Source organism: Mytilus edulis, chromosome 4 (genome assembly GCF_963676685.1).
Source record: "Mytilus edulis chromosome 4, xbMytEdul2.2, whole genome shotgun sequence".
Taxonomy (NCBI): domain Eukaryota; kingdom Metazoa; phylum Mollusca; class Bivalvia; order Mytilida; family Mytilidae; genus Mytilus; species Mytilus edulis.
In genome coordinates, this window is record NC_092347.1 from 59,914,885 (window position 1) to 59,928,399 (window position 13,515).

The 13,515-nt window shown below is 32.3% G+C and overlaps 1 protein-coding gene across 3 annotated transcripts in view; it reads right to left on the bottom strand.

Moving 5' to 3' along the window:
- Positions 1 to 435: 435 nt before the first annotated feature.
- The window catches only part of LOC139520112 (serine-rich adhesin for platelets-like), a 37,274-nt gene continuing 24,194 nt past the window's right edge, over positions 436 to 13,515 (bottom strand). The window contains exons 16-25 of one of the 3 annotated variants that reach the window (XM_071312558.1): positions 12,387 to 12,463; positions 10,336 to 10,508; positions 9,161 to 9,221; positions 9,038 to 9,054; positions 8,173 to 8,387; positions 6,638 to 6,756; positions 5,990 to 6,141; positions 4,852 to 4,931; positions 3,616 to 3,654; positions 795 to 928 (exon numbers count right to left, since the gene is read on the bottom strand). In XM_071312558.1, coding sequence (XP_071168659.1) covers positions 887 to 928; positions 3,616 to 3,654; positions 4,852 to 4,931; positions 5,990 to 6,141; positions 6,638 to 6,756; positions 8,173 to 8,387; positions 9,038 to 9,054; positions 9,161 to 9,221; positions 10,336 to 10,508; positions 12,387 to 12,463 — 975 coding nt within the window. In that variant the 3' untranslated portion in view covers positions 795 to 886. Of the gene's footprint in view, positions 929 to 3,615; positions 3,655 to 4,851; positions 4,932 to 5,989; positions 6,142 to 6,637; positions 6,757 to 8,172; positions 8,388 to 9,037; positions 9,055 to 9,116; positions 9,222 to 10,335; positions 10,509 to 12,386; positions 12,464 to 13,515 lie in introns of all 3 variants that reach the window. The other 2 variants (XM_071312557.1, XM_071312559.1) reach the window with 2 other exon arrangements.

Sequence of the window (13,515 nt, forward strand, 5' to 3'; positions counted from 1 at the left end):
TACAAAAAAATATATGGAAAATTGAAATTCAAATCAAACTCACTGTAGACTGTATTTTGATATTGACAACACTTAACATTGTTTAAGTGAGGCAAAAATTATCTTAGAGGCAGTATTTTCTACAGAATCAGGAAAGGTGTAGAAAACCTTAGCCTAGATGCTATCAATTTCTTCCTCAGACCAACATAGCTTTTAGTGGTGATGCTGCATTATTAAAGCAGTCATCTATCAATTTGATTTAAAGCTAAAATAATATTCAAAACATTTTATCCTTATATCAACATATACAGCATGGGTGTATTACATAACTAGATATCAATTTTAAAATATATAGGATGTCACATAAGAGTCTGGAAAGGGTCATTAGATTCAGCATTCTGTAATTTATAAAGTCCATTTTTCCGTATCCTTTATTTATTTTACCCATTTTTCTCCTTTTTGGCCTTAATGTGCACTTTGAACGCTTTTATTTCATTCCGTAAACCCCATCCAAACCCTCATATATTCTTAAATGTATATTCTTATCAATAAGTCTAAACAAAGTCACATATAACATGTATAGTATAACAAACTGATTGGCTAATTGAAAAATACAAAATTCTTTTATGAAATTCCTCATTCATACAAAAAAAATAAACAATAACAAAACCATATGCTTAAAAAGCTAATAAACTGATAGTTAATAATGATATAAAACTTTATATATAAAATAGATGTTCCATAATTCAACAAGATTTCATCCACTATCCACAAACTTCTATAAAGTCTTCCTTCTATAAAACTCAATCTGTAGCTTAATCTGAATCATTAAAGGGGCTATCCAACTTGAAACTAATGAGCTTTTCAGGCCTCCATATTTAGCATCCACGTACAATGGTTTTTGGAACTATTCAGCAGGGCCTAACACTTCTACTTCTGTTAAAAATCCCTGAAAATATAAAATTTAACAATAATGAAATTGATTAATTTCAAAGTACCAAGTAAGTGATATTATGGCTCATGTTTTTCCTACAATTAGAAAATGACCTGACAAAAGTTCTTCAAGATTAAAAATTGACCAGTCAAAAGATCTTTAAGATTAGAAATTGACCAGTCAAAAGTTCTTAAAGATTAGAAACTGACCTGTATTTAAGTGTTTCTAGATTAGAAATTGACCTGTCAAAAGTTCTTTAAAATCTAAGATCAGCCTTAACCTATCATAAAATATTTAAATTCAAAGAATTGCATCAAGATTATAAATTGACCTGTAAAAATGCTTTACAGCAAGATAAGAATTTGACCTGTAATAAATGCTTTACAATAAGTTCACATTGTCAAATGCTGTGTAAGTATTGCCAGAGTGTGAGAAAATGACTAAAAGGATTAGTAGCATCACAAAGTGATGTATTTCTGTTTTTCTTCAAGAAGGTAGTTTCCTATATTACATCATGCTACGATAGATGGGAAATTTCAAATATGCCTCAGTTGAGCATGTTAAAATCAATTAATTCAGGTATTCAAGCATAAACTTTGGACTTGAGTACACATTGCCTTTTTTTATCTTATAGAATCCTTCCGAAATAGACAAATGTTAATCCCACTCAATGGGAATGTGTTAACCTTTAAAAATATAATCTACAACAGTCTAAACAGCACTGCCAAGTTTTAGTCTTGTTTTTATCCTTGGCCAAGCAGAACCTTGAACCATTTTGAACTTCAAGATTACTGAGCACAGATCAAAGACAAAACAAGACATGAAAGCTGTTATACTGTACTAGCCATGTTAGAATTTCAATTTGGCATCCAATCTTCAAGCATTGTAGCATTCAGAGGAAAATTAGAGTCTTTGATGGGCTACAGAGATACAATAGCTATGAAACTATGATGTTAGTGAAAATAATGTCATGCAGAAGTTAAGATAACGTGCTTGTAAAAAAAAAAAAAACAAGAATGTGTCCATAGTACAAAGATGCCCCACTCACACTATCATTTTCTATGTTCAGTGGACCGTGAAATTGGGGTCAAAACTTTAATTTGGAATTAAAATTAGAAAGATCATGTATATCATAGGGAACATGTGTACTAAGTTTCAAGTTGATGTAACTTTAATTCATAAAAAACTACCTTGACCAAAAACTTTAACCTGAACTTCGCACTATCATTTTCTATGTTCAGTGGACCATGAAATTGGGGTAAAAACTATAATTTGGCATTAAAATTAGAAAGATCATATCATGGGGAACACATGTACTAAGTTTCAAGTTGATTGGACTTCAACTTCATCAAAATCTACCTTGACCAAAAACTTTAACCTGAAGCGAACGGACGCACGGATGGACGGAAGGAGGCACAGATCAGAAAACATAATGCCCCTCTACTATCGTAGGTGGGGCATAAAAAATGAGATGATGAATGATGAACTTCAATTTGTGCAATGCAGTTCAAGACTAGAGGTATTCCAATTAATTTTAACAGACTTCCCAGAAAGCATTATATATTTAAACTTTTGTTCATGCCTGCTTTTGAATTTCATTTTTGATAGAACTCAACATAAAGTTATACATCATTCTCCCATAAAGACCTGCATTGTCTAAATGGAAAGTGACCAGAACTCATTGTCAATCTACCTATTACAATTGAACAGATTGGATACCATTCATACACTCCTACCCCCTGCAATCTTAAAAGGGGTATAAAATCATCAAACATTATTCACTAAATTGTTATTTTTCCCTAAAAAATCAAAATTTGTAAATGGGGTAGATGTCTAGAAGACAGCAGCCGAACACATTTTTTTTTTTTTTAATTTAGCCATTAGAGTATTCAGTAATCCCTTCATATATGGAATGTATCCATGTATTTACACATCTAGTATACCATTTGTCTCAAAACAGAGAATAAAAGCAACAAAAAAACAAGGTGCTCCGCAGGGCGCAGCTTTATATGACCCTAGTGGTTGAACCCTGAACAGTTGGGGCAACTTGGTCACAATATTCTAGCTTGACTCTGTCTGAATTTGGATTGTGATCAAATTTTTGACATAATATAGGTTTTTGTCACAAAATTAATGCGGTCAAAGATCTAACAAATCTATTGTCTTGAAACTAGAAAACTGGTTTTTTTTACCCCTTTTTGGCCCTTAATTCCTAAACTTTGTCCCCATAACCCGTAAAATGAATTCAAACCTTCTACTTGTGGTTTTAAACATTGCGGTATGATTTCAGAGCAATTGAAATACTTCTACACAAGTTATTATCCAGAAACTAGAAAAATGCAGGTTTTGGGCCCCTTTTGGGCCGCTAATTCCTAATCGGTTGGGATCATCATCCCCAAAATCAATCCCAACCTTCCTTTTGTGGTATTGAACCTTCTGAAAAAAATTCATGAAGATCTATTCACTTTAACTAAAGATATCATCCAAAAACCAATGCGTCGTCGGACGACGACAACACAGACGACGACAGCATACCATTATACAATCCCAAATTTTTTTTGGGGATCGTATAAAAATCAATTAAAAAAATCAGCACATGCAGCTAATATTATGCTGAGCAAAAATATTTCTAACATAAAATTAAGAAATGCAAAAGCTTATAAAGCAACTAAGTAAACTTGATAATGCATGCAAGGTTATACCTTAAATTCTCCAAGCAATGAAGAATTTTCTTCATTTTTCTACAACAGTCAGTAATACTAATGAGCTAATTTGCTATAGCATCAAATATTTCTTAACTTCCAAAATCAATCAAGTATGAATAAGACACCTAGATTTAGTCTTCCTGCAGTGTCTCATAGCAACAGTATACTGAATAAAAGGTAGGTACAAAGAAAGAAATATAGGAACCAAGGACAACCAATAGAATGAATGAATGAATGAATGACTATGAACTTCTATTCTTTCAATTGAACTTAAGGGGGTTCGCGGGTCTAAATCATTTATATAGGATTTCTCTATATTTTTCTATAAATGAACTTTATCTTATAGTTAATAGAAAAATAAAATAAAAAAGTAGGGTCACCGTTCATTTGCGCTCACAATCTGCCTTCGAAAGAAGCATACATTTGTGTAAAGGCGGTTTTTTTCTGTTGAAGTAATAGGAGAAATAAAGGTAATATCGAAAGAAAAATAAGAAATTTATTACAGAAATCGCTAAAATTTTACAATAATTTAGTTTAAGTACAGCTTATATGGAAATTATATTAAAAAAGATAGGTCACCGATGAGTTGAAAAAGATATTTCAATTTTAGAGCCAAAAAATGGCATTTTTCCACCAAAGGGAGATAATTTGGAACTTTTTCAATGATGTATACATTTTGAAAGTCATCTGGGGCCAACACGAATTGATTGTTTTGAATGATGTTTGTACCATATGATAAAGTAACAACTACAAAAGGAAATAAATAAAATTTGTAATGAAAAACAAATGTTTGATTTTTTTCTGAAATTTTTATACCCTCGAGCCTCCTTAAAAGTCAAAAACAAAGTTATGTTTTAAATAATAAGATTGTAATTGATGTAATATAAAAAGTATTTGTTAATCACTATTAATTGCCTAGAAGTGATGTAGTAAATATAACTAGTGCCTAGAAATGATGTAGTAAATATAACTAGTGCCTAGAAATGATGTAGTAAATATAACTAGAAGAGTAGAAATTACTGAATGAATGATTAGTAAGAACCAGCGATAGATATAACATATTATATGAACCATATCTACAACTTTATTTAAACAAGTGACAACAAAGTGGGATTATCCAATTTCAGACAGCTAAGATCAAACTTTTTACAGAACTGAAAGGTACTAAATGGGAATTTTGCCAATTGCGTATAAAGCATACACATTATTCAATACACAGATCTGGTAACTTACGGTTTCGTCAGCATTTGTAGCAGTCACTTTCGCTTTAAACAACATCTGTTCCATCGTCTTATCCATAATATGTGATCCCTCTGTAAATAAAAAAGCAAATTTAAAACACATATACTGAAAATGTATATAATCTCATTTCAACAGAAATTTAATAAAACAAGAATGTGTCCATAGTAAACAGATGCCCAACTAGCACTATCAATTTCTATGTTCAGTGGACCGTGAAATTGGGGTCAAAGCTCTAATTTGGCACTAAAATTCGAAAGATCATATCATATAGGGAACATGTGTACTAAGTTTCAAGTTGATTAGACTTCAAAAAAGACCAAAAACTTTAACCTGAAGTGGGACAGTGGGATGAGCAGACGAACAAATGGACATACAGATCAGAAAACATAATACCCGTCTTTTATCGTAGGTGGGGCATAAAATAATAATCTTAAATCCAAAGAAGGACTGATGATACAGCTTCTTTTGCAGAGATTAAAAAAAATATTTTCGTCTTTGGAACCAGAGAGAGCCAGTATTGAAGATAATACATAAGATATCTAAATGGACGAAAACAAGAGGTTATAAATCTGATATTTCAGGTTCAACATTGTTTATCAACCCTTATAGACAATTACCCTTAATCCTGAATGGTTGGTCAAACAAGAAGTTGTAAATCCCAGATTTCAGGTTCAATATTGTACCTCATACTATAGATAACCTTACATTTAATCCTAAACAGTCAAACAGGAGGTTGCTATTCCAGGATTTCAGGTTCAACAGTGTACCTAATACCTTAAAGAAAGTTACCTTTAATCCTAAATGGTCGAAGAAGAGGTTGTAAATCCCAGACTTCTGGTACAGTAAGGGATGCTTCTTGTTAATAGATCCTTACCTTTAATCCTAAATGGTCGAACAAGAGGTTGTAAATCCCAGACTTCTGGTACAGTAAGGGATGCTTCTTGTTAATAGAACTTTACCTTTAATCCTAAATGGTCGAACAAAAGGTTGTAAATCCCAGACTTCTGGTACAGTAAGGGATGCTTCTTGTTAATAGATCCTTACCTTTAATCCTAAATGGTCGAACAAAAGGTTGTAAATCCCAGACTTCTGGTACAGTAAGGGATGCTTCTTGTTAATAGAACTTTACCTTTAATCCTAAATGGTCGAACAAGAGGTTGTAAATCCCAGACTTCTGGTACAGTAAGGGATGCTTCTTGTTTACTAACTACAGCTGTTGTTCCGTAGTCTACATTAAATACTTCTATTGTAAAATCTCTTCTGTCTGCTATTATCCACGATCTGGAAAAGAAATTTTTCATAAATATTTCTTTGTAAAGACATTTAGTAACGTAACGGAACAGTTATAGGTAAAATTTGTAAGGGTTCAGCAGAACTCAGTGTCTTGCCTACTTTTGCTGTTGCCTATGTTTTCAGTGTGATAGGGGAATGCACACAATAGATTTACAGTTAATGAAATGCTTTATGAATCTAATAAATGATTTAAAAACTTTAACTGCAGACTGTATGTAATGTTAACTGGACGAGAAAGTCCATTTATAAGTACATGTGTAATATTCTGAAAAAAAACCAACAGGAAATGATTTTTTGCAAATTTTCTTCTAGATACTAGAATTTGATCATTAACAAGCTTCTGTGCCTTTTTTTACTTTTTTATAAACAAGTCCACACCTGTAAAAACTATCCGGAAACACTGCATAACGTAACACCTGTCTTCTATCCTAGGCAGGGCATTAAAATATTGTAACCCTACTTTGAACCCCTATAATATACGTACCTATACCATTCATCATCAACCTTAGCAGTACATCTCCCTAAACCTTTTGTGAAACCTATTCTACTGTCAGGGTGTTGTAACTGTTCCATTACATTTTCCAGATCTTCTAATGATGACACCTACAAAAACAAAATAATTCATTGAATACCTGGTTTAATAAAAAAATAATTCAGATCATGCTTTCAGACTGTTCAATAGTATGCTTTAAATTTATTGATTTTTTTTTCTTCTTCAGCGATATTGTAAATTCAGAAATTATTGTGAGGTTTTTATTATTGCTAAAAATGCGACAGAGTTGTAAACGCAATAATTAAAACTCGCATTTTGAAATATTTTGTAAAAATTAAATTGCATTTAAGTATAAAATGACAAAATTGCAATAATAAATGCAAGCAATAATTTCTGAATTTACAGTATATCAATATGTCTTTCAGATAACATTTCAATAGATTTGCCCGGAGGTTTATCAGTTGCGAAGATCAATATTTCAGAATCGAATGCGTTTTGGGTAAAATTGGCAAAGGCTTACACCTAAACAATCTGATAAGCTTATGATTTTCCAAACAATTGAGAAATTCAACCAATGACCTGACATTGTTTTAATTTTGGGGTATGAACCTAACTATGGTCCTTTAGATTCTGAAACTGAATTCCGAATCGTAAAATCATTAGTGAAATTAAGAAACTGAGTGGGGATCTTATGATTCAAGTCCTTTTCAACTTATTTCAAATTTGTTTTTAGGTTGTGCTGTTACATCACTGTCCAAGGTAAGGATTAAGCATCACATAACAGTTTAAAATCACCATATCCTTTATTACCTGAGCCAAGTCATGGACCTGTATTTCTCACCATATCCTTTATTACCTGAGCCAAGTCATGGACCTGTATTTCTCACCATATCCTTTATTACCTGAGCCAAGTCATGGACCTGTATTTCTCACCATATCCTTTATTACCTGAGCCAAGTCATGGACCTGTATTTCTCACCATATCCTTTATTACCTGAGCCAAGTCATGGACCTGTATTTCTCACCATATCCTTTATTACCTGAGCCAAGTCATGGACCTGTATTTCTCACCATATCCTTTATTACCTGAGCCAAGTCAGGGACCTGTATTTCTCACCATATCCTTCATTACCTGAGCCAAGTCAGGGACCTGTATTTCTCACCATATCCTTCATTACCTGAGCCAAGTCAGGGACCTGTATTTCTCACCATATCCTTTATTACCTGAGCCAAGTCAGGGACCTGTATTTCAAGAGATGTCAGTGGTTGCTCTACATCATTTTTGTTTTTGCATTTGAATTGTTTTTAATTTTGTCATTTAAGGGCCTTTTCTAGCTTTAGTATACAGAATGGGTTTTAATCATTGTTGAAATCTGTGCATTGACCTATAATTACTCATTTCAATATCCTATAGTCTTTGATGGATAGTTATTTCAACCAGAATTTTTGTTAAAGGACAAAACAGATGCTTAATATTGATTCCTAAAGATCAATATCCTGTGCCACAAAAAAAAGTAACTTCTTACATCAGCATCCTTAATAATCTGTCCCCAGAAAGTCTTCTCATCAAATACTGAAGTGATAAAAACCACGATTTCTTCATACGGTTTGAACACAATGTCTCGAACACGGGTTCCCAACTTGTTCATAACTAGCTTGTATGTAACCATTAAATTTCTGAATGACTTTCCTACTGCACCTGTTGAACATGAAGACTTCAATGAATCCATACTTTCTGCACCTGAAAGAAGATATGAAATTAAGGGAGAGGTTAAGGTGGTACCCAGCACCTAGACTAAAATTAATTTGGCTCGTTTAATTTTCATAAAATTTTGAACCAATCACTCTCTTGAAAAAAATTGGTTGGACAAGCACTCATTTTGATCATTGAAAAGCTTAATATTTCCTTAACAAATACGTGATTACAATGTTTAGCTGATTTAACAGAGTTATCTCCCTGTAGTGTTAGGTACCACCTTAATGCAGAGTACACAATGCAACAATAATGTTATGCTTGACTGGTATCTTCCTGAACCTTCTTCAGAGACAAAATGATGTGGAGTTAATCTGAGGCTACTGTTATTTATTAGAGAATTAATATCAATTAAATCTGGAAAACTATTTATAAATTTATCTGTTGTGAAAGGTTGTTCAGCAAATAAAATTATCCCGACCCAGATAGTATATCTGGCCTACAAAATTATAATTTTTACTATTTAATGAGAGCCCATGACAAGTACCATTAGTAATAATTAACTTTTATCAACTTTTCAGGTAAAAGACATTCAAACCAGTATACAAATATTTTTAGGCACAGGATTTCACAGAAAATATAAATACAAGGTTTTTAGTTTTAGTAGAACTTGCGTACTTGAACCTTAGATAACCTACCTCTTATGTTCTTACTCTGACAGGGAGCATGTCTGTGTGAATTAGTAGAACTTGTGTACTTGAACCTTAAATAACTTACCTCTTATGTTGATACTCTGACAGGGAGTATGTCTGTGTGAAGTTTGACAGGGAGTATGTCTGTGTGAATTTTGATCTAAGCTGACACATCTAGATCCACCTGCACCTAAAGGAGTAACATATCTTTTAAATACTGTGGATTCATTATTTTTCGTTTGATACCGATTTTTGCAGATTTTGTGGATAAACTATGAATCTAAATGTTCAATGAATTGCCAACTTTGATTTGCTTGTATGCAGACATTTGCAAAACAACAAAATTAAATATCAATGAAATGGTAAGTCTTTCTCTATCCACGAAAATAGGTACCCTAAAAAATGAATGAATCCACAGTATACTAACACTGACCAAGCTTGATACACATCATCCTTTCCACAACTAAGGATTCTTGCTACTTGCATTGTCTTTATATTCTGTACTTCCTCTCTGGGGTTTTTTCCTAAGCAATGCCGAAACACATATTGTCCAGTAACCCACTTCTTATAAATCTTCCTCATAACAATGTTTTTCTGAGAAAATGCCCTGCTAGCACTATCAAATTTCAATAAACCATCAAATCTTGGTAAACACACAAATTTGGTATTTATTTGACAAAATCTGCATTATTATGACAAATCATGCCAAGTTTAAGGTTGATGCCCTCACATCTTATATTCATTGATTAGAGATTTTTTAAAGTCTATGATAAATTTATAGTATGACATTATCACTGGACTAGTAATATATTTGTTTAGGGGCCAGTTGAAGGACTCCTCTGGGTGCGGGAGTTTCTCGCTGCATTGAAGACCCATTGGTGGCCTTTGGCTGTTGTCTGCTCTATGGTCTGGTTGTTGTCTCTTTGACACATTCCCAGTTTTCATTCTCAATTTTATGAAAACTTTTTTCACTAATGGTGATCCATAGATTTCCTTATTTAAACAAATTTACGGTTGTTGAAGACTATGTGTTAACTTTTTCTATGTCTTTTGGTTTTTGTGTTATAGGGTTGTTGTCAATAATCTATAATTCACATCTACATTCATTCAAACACTAATTCTCTGTTATTTTGAAGTATCACATAAAGACCTAAAAGATCAATATAGTTTCAGTTCCTTAGTATGTTTTTGTTATTTGGCATTATATTAAACCATTGTTAACATGCTAGTTTCTTTTTTGTCCTCCAATTCAAACATATTTCTATAAACAATACATAACATGCTTAAACTCAAATCAAAATTACCTGTTTTGACAGATATACTCAAATTCAAGGTTTCAGTAGTATTGCTTCTTTTATTGGGATCCCTTTCATATATCTGTACCCAGAGTAATCTCCCTTTGTACATTTCCTGATGAGTTTGCAGTATGGCATTATCTGCTGTGTCTTGATCAAGGAAGTAAACAATTGCTGCAGTTCTTATGTAAAACAAAAAATACAATTTAATTTACATTTATTCTTAAGTGATATTCTTCTATCATAGTCCTTTTCATTTCTATTTCAGTCAATTTACCCTTGATACCCAGGGTGGATTTAGAGGGGGGCTCAGGGGGCTCTGGCCCCCCTTTTTGGGAAACATTTTGTTGATTATATAGGGGATTACTGGAGCATGACCGGAACAGGCCCCCACTTAAGAAAATTTCTGGATCGCCACTGATACCTGTGACAATCTGTCTACAGCAAACCAATTTTATTAGTGTTGACAACTATGGTTAACTTATCTCAAATAAATATGTCTGAAACAGTAACAATGTTACTTAGGGTTTTTCCCACATAATTCTTGTGATTTTTATATCAATTGAACAACACAAAAATTATTAGAATTAACCATGAAAATTTCAATTATTTTACAATTATCTATGTTTCTGTTAATTCCAATATACTTTTCCCACATGTTTGAATTTTTACCCCGTCATTTTGATGCAAAAGTGTGAAAATATGACCTCAAATAAAAAACACAACTCAATGTATAAGATTTTGTAGCAAGCACTGAAATTGTGTGAATACTAGTAACTTTCCTACATGCTGTTCTTCAGATAAGCTCTGAATTAAGTTGTATCTAAACAATATTTTATTGTTTACACTATCTACTGAAATTGAAAACACAATTAATATATTAAAAATTTCTGAAATAAAAAAAACATAACATGAGCTAAACATGTAAAAGAAGTGAGCTATGACTCTTTATCACAGAATGTTTTCAGTAATAAGTCAGCATCTAAACAAATGAAGAGATCCCTTATGTTTATCTTTGGAGTCTTGAACATGGTGGGTGACAAATGTGGAGCCAGATCTGCCAACCCTTCTAGAGCAGCTGAGATTACCCCTAATATTTGGTGAGGTTTGTGTTGCTCGTTCTTTAGTTGACTTTGTTAGGTGCTCCTTATAAAGAAGGCTCATACAGAGACAAGAAGAAGTTGGGTTTTGTATACTATTGTTTGTATTTTGGTCCTTTGAGTTATTTACCATGATGTTGTCAGCTTTGTCTTTGACTTATGAGTTTGAAAAACCTTTCGGTATATTCCACCTCTTATTTTTATATAAATCAGCTAAATCAATAGTCATTCGGATGTTATTTTAAAAAAAAGTTTATTTTGTGTAGATTCATAGAACTCCACCACCTCTTATTTTTATATAAATCAACTAAATCAAAAGTCATTCGGATGTTATTTTTAAAAAAAAGTTTATTTTGTGTAAATTCATAGAACTTGACCAGACTTAATCAATATACAATTCCACTAATTTTTAACATTTAACATGAAGGCACTTGTTTAAGTTGTTTTTTCAATAAAACCAGATGAAGGCTTTAAATTATGTTCGTGTCTTCTGTTTAAAAGATTTAAAAGAAACAGAATTACTATGTTTGACATATATTTGTTGTCAAAGCCATTTACATAAAATTTTATATAAAGAAATGTCCCTTTATGCTATTTCCATGTTGAATTGTTAAAACCAAAAATGCAAGTTTGCTATTTTTTCAAGTTTATAAAATTTTATTTCATGCAGATTAAAATACATGATTTTTTAATGTATAGGTCCTAGCAGTGCATATCATTATTTCAGAATCTGTATAATTGTCTAAGGGCTATTCCAGAAAAAATGTATGGGGGGTGGGGGGTTGGAAGGCACATTGTATTAATAATACATGGGTGATGGGTATCAGAGCAACTTTCCACACTATAATGCACTATAATTCTCAATTACAATTGTCTGGGTGGCGGGTGCTGACAAAAACTGCCTTCCAACCCCCCCATACATTTTTTTTCTGGAATAGCCCTAAAGATAACCAATGTTACGTTTTATTTGTGTTGCTGGAGTTCATCATATGCATATCTACAGCTCCTACTGATTCAAACATTTCATACAAATCATCCTGCAAGTATAAAACATATAACATAGATAATCATTCTTGATACATGAACAGTGAAACCTGGCTAAACTGAATCCTGCATAAACCGAAAACCTGTATAAACCAAACATGTTCTTAAGCACTGTCATATCAAATTGTATGCGTTATGAACCTGATAAAACCGAATATCGTTTAAAACCAAACCAAATTTAAAGTCCCGGAAAGGTTTGGTTAAAATAGTTTTCACTGTATTACCAATGTTATTTCAACTGATCAGACGGAGCTTACAATTCAATTTGCATAAGGAAAGTCTATTTAAAGATGTATGTGATAAGGATTATTGCCATTTCAATCATTACTGATTTCTAATCACCTAACAGCGTCACCAAAACATGAGAGAATTAGACCAAAGTTGAAAGCAAATTATGCAAGTGCTGTTGTTATAGTTTACTTTTATTTCCATAAATTCCAAAATGTGACAATTCTTGCATGTTTTTAAACTCTGCTTTACAAAAAAATCAAAGACTGTGTCTCATTATTCATTTTGCAAAAACACATATAGTGTTTACATATTCCAACCAACTCAATGACCATAACTGGACACTTCGTTAATGATGAATTTATTCCAAACACCTGTCTGTAAATGGACTGGTCTATAACAAGTGAGCGAGTTAAACCCTGCCCAGTCAAGTGAAATAAATCAAGTAATATGTTGCATACAAATTGTTAACAAATGTTATATAATAATAAATATCATAAGTGTAATGAGTTTTTGTAATGATTTCCATGAGTTGGTTTCACAAAAAACTTACGACTAAAATTGTTCGCAAGTTATGAACAATTTAGTATACTTATGATCAGTTTTAGTCATAATTTTTTTTTTAAACTGACTCCAGTATCAAAGATTTCCTTTAATTTTTTCACTGTTACTGCACCTAAAAGTTATTACTTTTTGGTTTTGTTTAATGACCAATATTCAATCTTCACCATAATGTACAAACTTGTGTGGCACATTTCTTTTTAAGCTTCTCATGTTTTATTTTCAAGTTTTTTACATACTTGCATTTGTAAGATTC